We start from the raw sequence: 14,906 nt of genomic DNA on the forward strand, positions 1-14,906 counted from the left end.
CACACACACACACACACACACACACACACACACACACACACACAGACACGCAGTAGTCTGAGTAGCAGTGCCCTTGTCAGCTCCGCATGAGATTTTCTCAGTTCAAAGAATCCATTTGGTATCTCTCAGCGGAAGCAACAGAAACATGATGAAAGTATCAACATCTCTACTTGGCCATCTTCTTTTTCTTCTTCTTCTTTGTGTTCTTCTTCTCTTCTTTCTCAGATGGTTGCCAAAAAAAAACTACCGTGAAAAACAAAAAACATTTGCTCAGACAAAGCCAAGCCAACGACTGCAGGTGGTCAAATAAAGCGCAACATATTCAGGAGCAAATATTGGTTCAGTTTTGTATTCTTTCACAACGAGGAGCTTTCATACTAAACACTTTTTTTTATTTCACTTCTGAACGAGTTCCTGATCTGGGATTTTATTTCTCGCCAAGATTCGCCATTAACTGACCGAGTCATGTAACTATTGTGATTAATTTCTGAGATTTTATCAGCAGATTTATTTATTGATATGTATATACGATGTTGTTGCCATGAGCGCTCAAAGCGGCGTGACAGTTTTGCTAAATTTTGATTTGCACACTTCCTTAAATCCATGTTTTTTAAAATTATTATTCCCCCCCCCCCCCCACCCCCACACACACACACACACATATTTTTAAAACCTCTATTTCAGTGGGATCTTGACTATATTACCATCACTGTGCTGTGAAATGTTTCCCTCTGCTGGACGACACACACACACACACACACACACACACACACACACACACACACACACACACACACAAGAGCACACGTATGTTCAAAGGTTCTCAACAAAGCACACAAATGCACAATCACCCTTACATCCCGTAACCCTTATTGTCCTTAATCATCTTTCTAACACACTTGACATTTGTTTGTATGATATTGTAAATAACTTTTATATCGAGAGTGTGATTTTTACACAAGCATCACCGACGTTCAGTGTGTAAATCGAGGGAAATGTTGTATGTATTGTGATGATGATGATGATGATGATGATGATGATGATGATGATGATGATGATGATGATGATGATGATGATGATGATGATGAAGATGAGAACAGTGTGTATGAAGGTGCTGAAACACTCTGAAGCAACACTGGATCGTTTGGAAAACACCCAGATGACTCTTTGAATAAAATAACTGTTTTCGCCCATTGGACCAACTTCAGACTGCGAGAGTTGTTTACTAAAATGCTGTGTGATCGTTAGCTTATAAACTCAAAGCTCTCTCTCTGTTTTGATGTGTCATCTGAGCATTAATAATATCTGACGTTTGAAATGTATTTTCTTGTCAAGTTTTCAGAAACACACTCAATCCAAACACAAGGGGGGGAAAAAAAGGCAAATTCATTCATATTGCAGCGTTCAAAAACATGCTTTACAAGAGCATAGAAATACATTAAAAGTGAAGAAAGCATTTCAACTGGATTTAATAGGATCTACTATGCGTTGTGTTTATTTCAGTTGCTTCAGATACTGAAGTGTCAGCTAAATGTAATTTAATGTAAAAAGACAATAAAAAAGCGGCAAAAACAAATAAAGTTATAATATTAATTACTAGTTAAAATAATGAACAATGTTTTAAACCCTGATCAAATGATCTGGTATTAAACTCACGTTGGCTTCAATTAAAGATTTCACATTTTAGAATTAGCGTTTGGCTTAAATCTGACGGATTAACTTTAACATTATGGGGATTTCTTTGTCAGATCATGCAAGAGTTTGTTGCTAAAACAGACAAATTACACAAAAAGTCCAAACATTTCTTCATTCTGTCCAAACGTGTCCTTCTAAAAATTATGTTACTGCCAGAAGGTTTTATTAGATATCTTTTTATAAATGGATCCAAAATGTCCAGACTGTCTTTGCCTTGCCTTGCCTTGAGCGGACACAAGACCGTTATCGCGCCGGGACAAAAGAAAAGACCGAAAATTGCATTCACATCCACATTTCATTAAACGTAACATTTTGGAATAGGTATGTTTCTGTTGTTATTGTACTAGTATTTCCACAGAGCAACAACCATGTGCAGCACAACCATCAAGAGCAGTGGTGATTTTATTACTGGGTGGACGGGGCGGGGGGTGGACGGGGAGACACTATGGACGCGCTCGTGAACTGTAAACGGGGGGGGGGGGGGGTGTACATTGTGTGTGGACCCCTGTGTCGCCTGTCAGCGCAACTTACATGATGCCGTTTAGACAATATAATAATAAAGGGCGGTGCCGGCCGTCAGCGAGCCGATCCGGCCTTTCTGCGCGACTGTCACTCAAATGCGGGACATAAGCCGCTTTCACACCGCAGGATTTGCCGTACGGCACTGAATCTGCCAGGGGGCTAGTGCCAATCGCATTCACACCGCAGTACTTTCCCTGAGGCAAGATTACGCTGACGTCACTTCGTCTTCTTCTTCTCTGGGTTTACTGGCAGGCCGCAAAACCACTTCACGGCGAGTAAAAAAAAAAACGAGAGAAGAAGAACTACACGGGGGAGGGGGTATAAAGCCCACCCGCTGTACATGAGGCGTTTGTTTACTTTCCGGCCTCAGACATGATGGAGTTCACTGAGCTTGTTGTCTTTGTGCTCATGTTATACAGCTTTGTAACTGGGTTATTGCAGCCAACTAGGGATTTGACCCACTCGTCGGATGCTGTAGGTGCAATGCTGGTTCGGAATCGATGGCGGTTAAAAAGCTGCTGCATCCCGTCCTCAGAGTAAATTGCCAGAAGTGCCGACACTTCCTCCTCATTCCACCACTCCGGTGTTGTAGTACGTGTGGTCATAACTGCTTTAAAGTACAAAAAAACTACGCGCTCAGGTGTGGATGTGGTTTTGTAGCGAGGAAAGAAATGGCTGCCTAACAAACAAAAAAATCAGAGTCTAACGGGGCGTGGTTTGCAATTCGCCCAGCCAATAGAAATAGAATAGAAATTGGCACTCTTTTATCACCAGGTTCGTACCACCTCTCTAGCAGGGACTGAAAATGGCCAAAAGAGTTCCCGGCACTGAGTAGTCCCGGCGGTGTGAACGCGACATTATTGGTACTAACGGAACTAAAGAATCAAAGTACCAGGGAAAGTCCTGCGGTGTGAATGCGGCTGTCTCAATTTGTGGGACGCGAGACAAATAATAAGAAATTACACACACACACCCCCCCACACACACACACACACGCTTCAAATCAAGTTGCATACAAGCTTGAGCTACGTTTTATTATAATTACTGTGAAATCTGCCTATTATGTTTTCGTCATTATTACAACAAATACACACTTGCAACTGATAACACTGGCAATTTTATATTTATTAGACTATTTAAAAAAAAAATCCTGCTTCAAATAACGCCCACACTACACCACTGATCAAGAGTATGAGCTGAGTTACCTTCACATATTATGCTTATCTCATGTGGAAAAGATGCATCTTCAACTTTGACTTCACGTAAATATCATGGACAAAAACACATACAGCTAGTTGTGAATTTGAGTCACACTTATGACATTTGCAGCAGGACATGATTCCGTTTTTTCCTTCGTTTGCTTTCCAGTCTTGTCCCCATGAAGCAGAAATGCCTTAAAATAACCTCAATGGAAACCAACAGAATATTAAAATGCATCACATGGACAGATAGACATGTTGGAGTGAGATCCAAACGGGGAAAGACAAACAGTAATCTTCTCTTCAGGTCGGAGTAAGCTTACTTTCCTGTAAAGTCTGCCGTGACTCGTGTTTTAAATCAGACAACAAACAGCTGATTGACGTGAGAAATAAAAACAGATCCCTCAGATCTGCCGCTCTGAGGGAGGAAAACCGTTCCTTTGATCCTGTTGCGGAAAACCCTCTGTTTTTGTGAGGATTTGTGTGACGAGAACAATAAATGGTTATTGCAATAAGAAAAGCTGTCAGTGTGCCCTGTTTGTTCTGTTACAGTGAGAATAACATGCTTTTAGCGGGAGTGTGTGTGTGTGTGTGTGTGTGTGTGTGTGTGTGTGTGTGTGTGTGTGTGTGTGTGTGTGTGTGTGTGTGTGTGTGTGTGTGTGTGTGTGTGTGTGTGTGTGTGTGTGTGTGTGTGTGTGTGTGTGTGTGTGTGTGTGTGTGTGTGTGTGTGTGTGTGTGTGTGTGTGTGTGTGTGTGTGTGTGTGTGTGTGTGTGTGTGTGTTACTGTGGGCTGTGTGGTTTTTGGAGCCAAGGCAGAACGTATAAAATCATTGCTGAGCTTCAGTCTGCAATGTTCAAAACAACAGAGCCAGAAATCTAGGTGTAGTCATGGACTCTGACCTGAGCTTCAACAGTCACATTAAAACAGTTACTAAATCAGCTTACTATCACCTAAAGAACATCTCTAGGGTTAAAAGACTAATGTCACAGCAGGATTTGGAAAAACTTGTCCATGCTTTTATCTTCAGTAGACTGGACTACTGCAATGGTGTCTTCACAGGTCTCACTAAAACATCTATTTCAACGCTGCTGCTCGAGTCCTCACTAACACTAAGAAAGTGGATCACTCCTGTTCTGAAGTCTTTACACTGGCTTCCTGTGTGTCAAAGAATAGATTTCAAAATACTGCTGCTGGTTTATAAAGCTTTGAATGGTTTAGGCCCAAAATGCATTTCTGACCTCCTGCTAAATGAAGAACCATCCAGATCTCTCAGGTCTTCAGGGACTGGTCAGCTTTCTGTCCCCAGAGTCAGAACTAAACATGGAGAAACAGCGTTCAGTTATTATGCTCCAAACATCTGGAACAAACTCCCAGAAACCTGCAGGTCCGCTGCAACTCTGACTACTTTGAAATCCAGGCTGAAGACTTTTCTTTTTGCCTCTGCTTTTAATTGATATATTCATATCTTAGACTGCACTGTAACTTTTATTATCTTTGCTTTTTAATGCCATTTTCTTAATGTCTTTCATTTTTGTAAAGCACTTTGAATTGCCTTGTTGAGTCCCCCCGTAGTTCAAGTCATTATTGGGGTTAAAGTCCCCTATGTGTGCCGTTTTGTTTCAAGACCCTGGTTCGCGGAGGACACCAAAAAAGTCCTAGAAAGACAAGGTAAACTTAACTATAATAATAATAATAATAATAATAATAATAATACATTATATTTCTATAGCGCTTTTATTCAACCCAAATACGCTTAACATTATGAGGGAAGGTAGACAAACAAGGACAGGCAAAAACAAACAAAAACAACAAAGCAAATCAGAACAAAACAGAAAAAGCAGTCAGGAGGAAGTTGGCTGAGAGGGGGGGGGCTTATGGATACAGAGAGAGGTGGGTTTTGAGGCGGGACTGGAACAGGGTGAGGGACTCAGACTCACGGAGGTCTTGGGGGAGGGAGTTCCAGAGCTTCGGGGCTGCCACAGAGAAGGCTCTGTCCCCGAAGCTCCGGAGTTTGGCCTTGGGGATGGAAAGCAAACCGGCTGAGGTGGATCTGAGGGACCGGGGGGGTTGGTAGACGATGAGGAGGTCAGTGAGGTGTGGGGGGGGGGGCAGATGGTGGAGGACTTTGTAAGTGAGGACCAGGACTTTGTCTATGTGCCTTTTTAAAATAACTAAAAGGTACCATGGGGTCAGATTATAATTTTCCAAACGGGGGTTCGTTTAGCATGAAACACTTGAAATAACTAAAGGACAAGTTAAACAACAAAGTAGAAAGAAAGGGAGGTCAAAGAAAACTATTTCTGCTAAAAAGCGAGCAATGATTAAGTCAGAGCTAAACATTTCAGATCTCACACTGCACTGTGACTTTAATTCATGTTCCTTTGTTATTCATGTTTTATTATCTTTGCTTTTAAATGAGTGTTTTTAAATGTCATTTTATAATATGTTTCTTAATGTCTTTCTTGTTTGTAAAGCACTTTGAATTGCCTTGTGTTGAAAGGTGCTGTATGAATAAACGTCCCTTGTGTTTGTGTGAGTATTAGCAGATTTTTGTCTGCAGTATTTATTTGAATTAGTGATATTGTGGAATTGTGTTTTGTGTTTTTTTCACTATAAATGCCAAGATATGTTCCTGATACTGTGTACTTCTACTTCACTACAGTTCAGAGGTAAAGGGTGTACTTCTACTCCACTACATGTATTTAATACCTTTAGTTACTTTACAGATGTGGATGAATGATGTGAAATCTAATCAAGTGTTAAATCAGACTTTAGTTCCACCTGGAGTAAATCAAGCTACCCTGCAGTATACAAAGTCATTCAAACTAGCTGCACCTTTACCAGCTTTGAGAACACTTTCATGATCAATCATTATAAAACATATCATATATATTATTCTGAAATGGACCAATCTGCACAATCACTACTTTTACTGTCGCTACTTTCACTATATTTGGATGAGAATACTTTTCTACTTTTATTTGAGGAACATTTTGAATGCAGGACTTTTACTGTAACAGAGTATTCCTACACTCTGGTACTTCTACTTTTACTCAAGTACAAGATCTGAGTACTTCTACTTTTACTCAAGTACAAGATCTGAGTACTTCTACTTTTACTCAAGTACAAGATCTGAGTACTTCTACTTTTACTCTAGTACAAGATCTGAGTACTTCTACTTTACTCAAGTACAAGATCTGAGTACTTCTACTTTCACTCAAGTACGAGATCTGAGTACTTCTACTTTTACTCAAGTACGAGATCTGAGTACTTCTACTTTTACTCAAGTACAAGACCTGAGTACTTCTACTTTCACTCAAGTACAAGATCTGAGTACTTCTACTTTTACTCAAGTACAATATCTGAGTACTTCTACTTTTACTCAAGAACCAGATCTGAGTACTTCTACTTTTACTCGAGTAAAATATCTGAGTACTTCTACTTTTACTCAAGTACAAGATCTGAGTACTTCTACTTTTACTCAAGTACAAGATCTGAGTACTTCTACTTTTACTCAAGTACAAGATCTGAGTACTTCTACTTTTACTCAAGTACGAAATCTGAGTACTTCTACTTTTACTCAAGTACAAGATCTGAGTACTTCTACTTTTACTCAAGTACGAGATCTGAGTACTTCTACTTTTACTCAAGTACAAGACCTGAGTACTTCTACTTTCACTCAAGTACAAGATCTGAGTACTTCTACTTTTACTCAAGTACAAGACCTGAGTACTTCTACTTTTACTCAAGAACCAGATCTGAGTACTTCTTCCATCTCTTACTATATTCCTATGGTCCTATGCTTCCTGGGTTCTGTGTTCCCAATATCCCTCGTTCTCAGAGTCCATATGTTGTTTCTAATATCATATGTTTCCGCGGTCCTTTGTTCCCAGGGTGTTAGCCAAGCAAACTGTCATGAAAGCAATTTCTAGTAGAAGTATTAAGTAGTATAACATCCGTAGGGTTCGGGTGATGGACGGTAGACTTTCACATATAACTCCAAAGACCATGATGTGTGCTAACAAATGAAGCTAGTAAGTAGACATGTGTTATGTCTTTATCATACATGGCAGTATTAGATCGTTAACACGGCTACATCTCCATCTGAGCAGCGTTTAGTGTTGTAGCTTTTTGAAGTGAGGATTTTGTAAATTATTTAAACGTATTGCTAGTACAGTAGGTCACATGCTTAATGGGGAGAGAAATTATTAATGGGAAATATAAGAACGTTTTGTTTATGTTATGTTTACCTCTTTTTAAATTAAAAACATGTTCATAATTAAGAATACAAATGTTTTTAAGATGAATTGCTTACAACTCATTAAAGTGTATACAGTAGTATAACGTTTTATAACATGGTTAGGGAGGCGTGTGGCGCAGTGGGTTAGTGCGCTTATCTTCGAACAGAGCAAGTTCGAGCCCCACTGCAGTCAGCATGTCGTTGTGTCCACTTCACCCTAAATTGCTCCTGTGGGGATTGTCCACAGTATTGAGAATGTATATCCCTTTGGATTAAAGCATCTAACAAGTAACATGTAATGGATACATACATAAGTAAGGTACAAATACCTACAATTGATGTTAATTTCTATAAATAAATTCCACTACTTTCTACTGTATATATTTGTCTGAAAAGTACTGTCAATGATTTGCCGTGTTGTTATTTAAAATTAAGCATCTGATTAAGTTTGGTACCGAAATTAATCATATTTTAGTTCTTCTATATTATATTACCCACAGATGGAGATGCTTTTAATATCTTATTAATGATGCAGTATCTTATGGCTCTATAACTCAGCAGTGCCATCATGTGGTTTAATGTGCTCTTATCCAGCAAACACCTTAGAAAATGTGGAAAATGTGGTAATAATCCAAGAGTGTCATTGGCAGATTTATAATATTGCATCATATTTATATTTAGATAGTCAATTAAAAAGGCAACTTTCACATGTGGAATATATAAATGTTGACTTTCATGCAGGTGTTGGAAAAACAATATATAATCCCATGAAAAGATAACGTTAAATTCACTCTATGACTCTCTAACATACACCTGTTAGTAGTCTCTGCATCCAGTGGTATTTTTGGTAATGCATTGGCAGGCTGAATCCACAAGATGGCAACACACTGTACATCTTAGACCGCGTATATGTATTAAAGGAGGCTCCAAACAGACATGAGCCTAAACCAGCATCATCTTTTCAGACATCTTACACAAAGACATACCTCAAGCTGTGACACGAGATTAAGGGAACAATCATAATAGGAACATCTGCACCTGCTAATTAGACATTATGGCATCCATTTTTATGTCACAGATAATGGAAAGAATTACTCATACATGCACGTGTGTCTACACACCCTTCATTTTGCACGCTTGGTTTCCACAGAGAGAGCCTCGTTGACTCGTAGGAATTTGCAACCCATAAAAACACGGAGATTCACGAAATTACACGGAGAAGCTGATCAAAGAAACCCTACAGAACCTGTGACACTAATTGCAGCTCAATTCTGCAGACTTTCCAAGAGATGCACCTGCAATCCCTTAAAAAAAACATCAACCCACTTCCTGAATTTAAACGACCACCAAACATTGAGTCAGGTTCAAAGCAGGACTGGTTTTGGTGAAATCCCACCTGCAGCGTCTTTTCTCCACATCTACAGGCCTCATTAGTGTGGGAAGCACATCTCTGTTAGTTTGCTGGGATTTTTTAAAATTCCACCGTGTTCTCCTCCGCATTTTAAGTTTTCTCTGGCCATTTAAGGTCATTGTATTTCCAACCAGCCACCTTGTTTTGAGGGTAAATGTGATCAGTTTGTCTTAAACGCTTTTGTGCTGAAGACTGGATGAAAGTGCATATGAGGGGAAGAAGAATCCACAGAGGGAAACGCACCAGAGAATAAGATGTAAGTGATATTTCTTGCGGAGTAATCATATTCTGCCTTTGTGCAAATGAAAATATCTGATATTACAGTCTTTCTCTGAGTGCATTACCATGAGTGGTGCATAAGGCAGCGTGTTAGGAGAGCGTCACGAAGACAAAGCACTGGGAAATGAAGATGGTAGGGAGATGTATAGAGTCAATATCTTTACATTTGACTGTAAGGGAAACATAAACGTAATGTAAATTAATGACCAATGAATTGAAAACATAACTGTGCAAAACTGAAATTATTAGAACGTCAAGTCAAACATTTTTTCCCTCTGACTTCAAAACCTCTGGATGTTGGACTGTAGGGATGTTGTAAAATGGAGGTTTATTATTTATAGCCCAATTCGGGATTATCGTTCTTTGGAATTCATTCATTTTAGTGGACGGTTCATTAACGGCCCGTCCACACAGCGGCGTGCGTTGAAAGCTTCACCATTCACTTTGAATGGGGTGACGTCACTTTCGCCGAACTGCATTGTGGGAAGCAATGCTCAACTTTTGAAGCCTCGGCAGAAGCGTCAGCCAATCGAATCATATGCCAGTACAAACTCTAGCCAATCAAACCGCTGCTTGTGTGTCAGGGGCGGGAGATTCATGTGATTGGTTGTTGCTCGAGTTTCAGACACGCCCCCGGTAAGCTTCAACGCACGCCGCTGTGTGGACGGGCCGTACCAGGGATTTTCCAATCATAGCTTTATCAACTTTAAACATACCTGTCATGTCAAGCATTCTCAACATTTATCTGACTGGAATCGAGGACTCGTTGTTGGAAAATCTGCCACGTTTAAGGGATTTTCATGATATTATTTAATGTATTTTACGCTTTATTTTTGTAAGAACACAATCCCTGTGTTGTTTGCTTCGTCCTAATTATTTTCACACCCGTGTAATCACCATGGATAAATAAAGAGAACTTGATACCGCATTGGAGGTGGGACCCCTTACATTATAATGAAAGTTGCTCAGTGGTGCATGAAGCTAAGGTGTCCTTCTCCCCGTACACACGGTTCCGTTGGTAGCTTCAACGGAGACGCTTACCATTGACTTTGAACAGGGTGACGTCAGGCTTTGCCGAACTGAATTGTGGTTCCGTTGCTTCGCTTTGAGAAAAGTTAAACTTTTCAAGCGTTGACGGAAGCGCCAGCCAATCAAATCCCGCTTGAGCAAATATGCCAGTACAAGCGCTAGCCAATCAAACCACGATAGAGCCCCGTTGCTGGCATTTTCAAAGAATGGAATGTACTCAACAGCAGCGGACACCACGTCGCGTCCTCCGATACATTGCATACACAATAGCCACCCTTGCTACCAAATCGGCATCCATTTTTTCAATAGTAGAGCTCTAGAAAGCAGGCTTTTTTGCTTTGTGTGTCCGGGGCGGGAAATTAATGTGATTGGTTGTTGGTCGCGTTAACCCCAAGCGCTAGATACGCCCACCGGCAAGCGTCAACAACGCAACGGAACCATGTGTACGCAGTGTTATGGCCCGTCCACACAGCGGCGTGCGTTGACGCTTCACCATTCACTTTGAATGGGATGACGTCACTTTTCGCCGAACTGCATTGTGGGAAGCGACGTGGAGCGTTGCTGGCGTGGCTCGCTGCAAAAGTTGAGCAATGTTCAACTTTTGACGCCTCGGCAGAAGCGTCAGCCAATCGAATCATATGCCAGTACGAGCTCTAGCCAATTAAACCGCTGCTTGTGTGTCAGGGGCGGGAGATTCAGGTGATTGGTTGTTGGTCGAGTTTCAGACCCGCCCGCCGGCAAGCGACAACACACGCCACTGTGTGGACGGGCCGTAACTCTCAAGACACTGTATTTTGGGTCCATAGGGCGAACGCACTTGCATTTTCCTTAAGCCCCGCCTTCGCTCTGCTGCGTCACATCCGATCTTGGCTCGGTCAAATTAACGGAGAGGAAAATAACTCATAAATGCATTTTGCAACTTTGAGGCCCTAAATATTTAAATAAGGGCTATTTAAGTGATCATATGGGTAGTTAATTCAATAAAAGATGTCTAATCTAATTTACAAATGTCTCTTTCCCAATGTAAGTCAATGGGAAAAAGTATGTTTGGGAAGTTGTAGTAACACAGTTCGGCCACTACAAAATGTTACTTCAACGTCCGGTGCGCTTCCTTGGTACTTGATTTATGTAACGTCTGTTTTATTTTGTTAAAATACTCTCCTTCTCGTACTCCTGCCACTTTTAATCGTATATAGATAGGAACAATTGTTGTATCACATGAAGCTCTTTTTCTTTCAGACTCAAATTCAGTTTCAGGATGTATATTCTCATTCCTGTCTTCAACTTTATTTCATCAGCATTGCGAGCGAGCAGGTGGCATATGAGGAATGGCATTACAGAAAAATCTATAACGACCAGACAACGGGGCATTCCCACTCAAATCTCATATTCCTCCCCTCTCCCCGTTGTCTTCTGTCTGCAGGGATACGGGCGCTGTTTCTAAAAGCAGGTGCTGAGGGTCGGGGGCCATCAGTTTCCCCTGACAGTGTGGAGGTGAGGCGCTCCATTCAGGAAGTTGCACATGTCATCATCGCCGTTAAGTGGGGGAATAGAGGAGAGACAAGCCGGATGAGTCATGATGGGATAGACAGAGACGTGGAAGGCAGGAAGGGGTGTGTGTGTGTGTGTGTGTGTGTGTGTGTGTGTGTGTGTGTGTGTGTGTGTGTGTGTGTGTGTGTGTGTGTGTGTGTGTGTGTGTGTGTGTGTGTGTGTGTGTGTGTGTGTGTGTGTGTGTGTGTGTGTGTGTGTGTGTGTGTGTGTGTGTGTGGCTGGTATTGAAATCATATAGAACAGGTGTATAGCACCTTATTATGTTCCTGCTCTTCACTACTGTGCCTCTCATACTGTAGATTGGCAGGTAAGGATATCAATAAACAGATATGGATGATTTTTTATCAATTCATTCATTAATACATTCTGTACTATTGTAAATATGTAGATTTAATTTAGTCTTACTACTGCCTTCACCTTGCTGCTACTAGTGTTTTTATCACTGCTTTTCTTTACGTGTTCCTATTTCTTTTATTGAGAGAAGTCTGCAGATGTAGTTGTACCTGAGTATGACGACAATTAAGATATTCTATTTTCTGACATCTTAGACCAAAAGATGATCAAGTAATCTAGAAATCATGACATAGTCTCACTTTAAGTATTGGCCTCCAGCCTTTGAAGAGAATGTCACAAGCGATTTTAATTATTGCATATGGAGAGGTGCGGTAATGATTCCTAAAACCAGAGAATGAGTTCGCATTTTAGCACGTCCTGTTCCATTGTCGGTTTCTTGAACGTGTTTTTGGTTAGCCGCCTGAACTAAGGTCTGTATTCAACACAAGATGAAGATATTTTCACGTGTTATTCTACGACATAAAATACTAATAAACAAACAAACATTCGTGAACGTCTGACTAAACATCATCACGCCGTTAGCCGCCATTAGCTTAGCGGTGGTGACGTGAAGTCGTCTGACCGTGCTGTAGTGGGCTCACGTTAGCTTTTTACTTCTGGAGTTGCATTTACGTTTCAACAATTACACAAGCGGCGTAAACATGTGGAGATTATCCTGCTTAACAAAACCTGTAAGTATCTTAAACGTGTGTTAGCGTCAGAGTTTATTTCATGCCATATAAAAAAAAACGAATGGAAAATTCTCATCGGCTCTCTAGAAAAATATGTCGTCCCTGCACCACTCTATTCACCTCGCCTTTCTCTTTACACGAAAAAGAAAAAACACACACACAGACACCAGATGTCAGCTCAATATTAATTTAGTTAAATTATAATTGTTCAGGCAGAACTACAGCCTGACTCAATGAAAGCACACATAACCGTGAGCTATTGATTTTGTGTTATGTGCAGCGGGTGTGAAATAAATTGAAAGTGTTACTTCGGCATCAGGCAAAGTGTGCAGTGCCGACAGGAACATAATGTATACACTTAAATCGCCCTTCTAACATGACTAGCAATTACGGATACCCATTGAAAAAGCAGGAAGATTCAATCAGGCAAAGTTGAGACTCATATCCAGCGGTGGAGCGGGGTTAATTAGTATACTTGGCTTTAACCAAGCGTGCAGGATGTTGAAGGGTTGAAGGATAATGCTTGTTTAGATACGCGGGCACAGTGTCCACAGATAATGTCTTCATTAACTATTGATGCGCTCACACACCCTGTATCTCCTCCAACATGTATGCAGGCTTCGGGAATAACGGATTACACGTAATGACCGTCATCTGGAAACAAAAAAACGGTAACAAAAAGGGAATTCATTTCCTTTAGGGTTTCTTTATTAAACATACTTTTTCAATATGGTAGGTGGACGCCTATATGCTTATGAATAATATATAAGGCTTAAACAGAATTGTACCATGTATAGTTGTTGTAATGTATATGCTGCACACTACACGGCGCCTCGGCTTTCTTTATCTGAGCACCGGGGAAAACCTCCACCACCTCCTCCCAGGTTTTTATTTTTCACGCCTTCCTCTTCCCCCTCCACTTCCCTCATCTCCGTCTTCACTTCTCGAACATAAGCGCAAGGTACACATGTCTCACCCATCCTCCCCCCCCCCAACTTTAACTCCCTCCCTCCCCCTACCCTCCACACAGCCCTTCACTCCTTGCATTATCTTTCCCGGAAATTGCATTTCCAGCACAGCCAGGGCCCCATTATGAAGAGGGAGCGACATGCTGTAACCTTTTTAAAAAGCCATTAGTGATGCACCTGCCCCTCCCCTTCCCCCTTCTTCACAGCAACCTCCCCCACCAACCCTCAACCCTTCATACATGCTCTCCCTCTCCCTTGTTTCACCCTCGCTGACCCCTCCCCACCCTCACGGCAGCTGTAATGTTATTAGGCCGTTTCTACAGCCATTACTCGGGCCAGCTCCCCCCGGCTGAAGCAGATTCAGAGCGAGCATGGCGGGGCAATGGGTGCAGCGATTAGTGTCCAATGGGTCAGCTGTAAAGGAAGGTTCGTAGGGAGGCAGATATAGGATGGATGGAGGTGGAGGAGGAATAAAGATGAATGCATGCGGTAGAGCAAGAGAGGCGAAGGGAGAGCAATCGATAAAGGTAAACAATGAACTGTCTATCCCTCCATCCCCCATCCACGCTGCCTCTTCCGGCGCCTTATCTAAACACAAACAGCGACTGTAACACCAGACGTGGGTTTCACACATATGTAAACAGGCGCAGCATAACACACGGAAGGGCTGCTCAAATAATCGTATTTTAATCGCGATTACGATTATGGCTTGCAACGATTACGAAAACAACGTAATCGAAATAAAACGATTATTTTTTTATTATTATTATTACTTTTTTTTTTTTTATAATTTTTTTTTTTCTGTTGAATTATACTTCAAGTTCAGGGTAATCAACTGTTAAAAACATACTGTTCAAATGTTTTTTCTCCAATAAATTGATGTTTTCGTGATATCAATTATTAACCCATGGAGTGAGTGGAATATGTTTTACCAAAATGTTGGCTATATGTTAAGGAGTTTTCAGGTTGTGACAGTGCACTGCAAC

At 41.1% G+C, this 14,906-nt stretch overlaps 1 protein-coding gene across 1 annotated transcript in view; it reads left to right on the plus strand.

Moving 5' to 3' along the window:
• Window positions 1-12,131, plus strand: part of plppr2a (phospholipid phosphatase related 2a) — a 72,311-nt gene extending 60,180 nt beyond the window's left edge. Inside the window, exon 8 of the mRNA XM_079641687.1 lies at window positions 11,800-12,131. Within this exon, the coding sequence (XP_079497813.1) occupies window positions 11,800-11,833 (34 nt within the window). The 3' untranslated portion in view covers window positions 11,834-12,131. The remainder of the gene's footprint in view (window positions 1-11,799) is intronic.
• Window positions 12,132-14,906: the final 2,775 nt, after the last annotated feature.

This window comes from Notothenia rossii (assembly GCF_949606895.1).
Source record: "Notothenia rossii genome assembly, chromosome: 8".
Taxonomy (NCBI): Eukaryota; Metazoa; Chordata; class Actinopteri; order Perciformes; family Nototheniidae; genus Notothenia; species Notothenia rossii.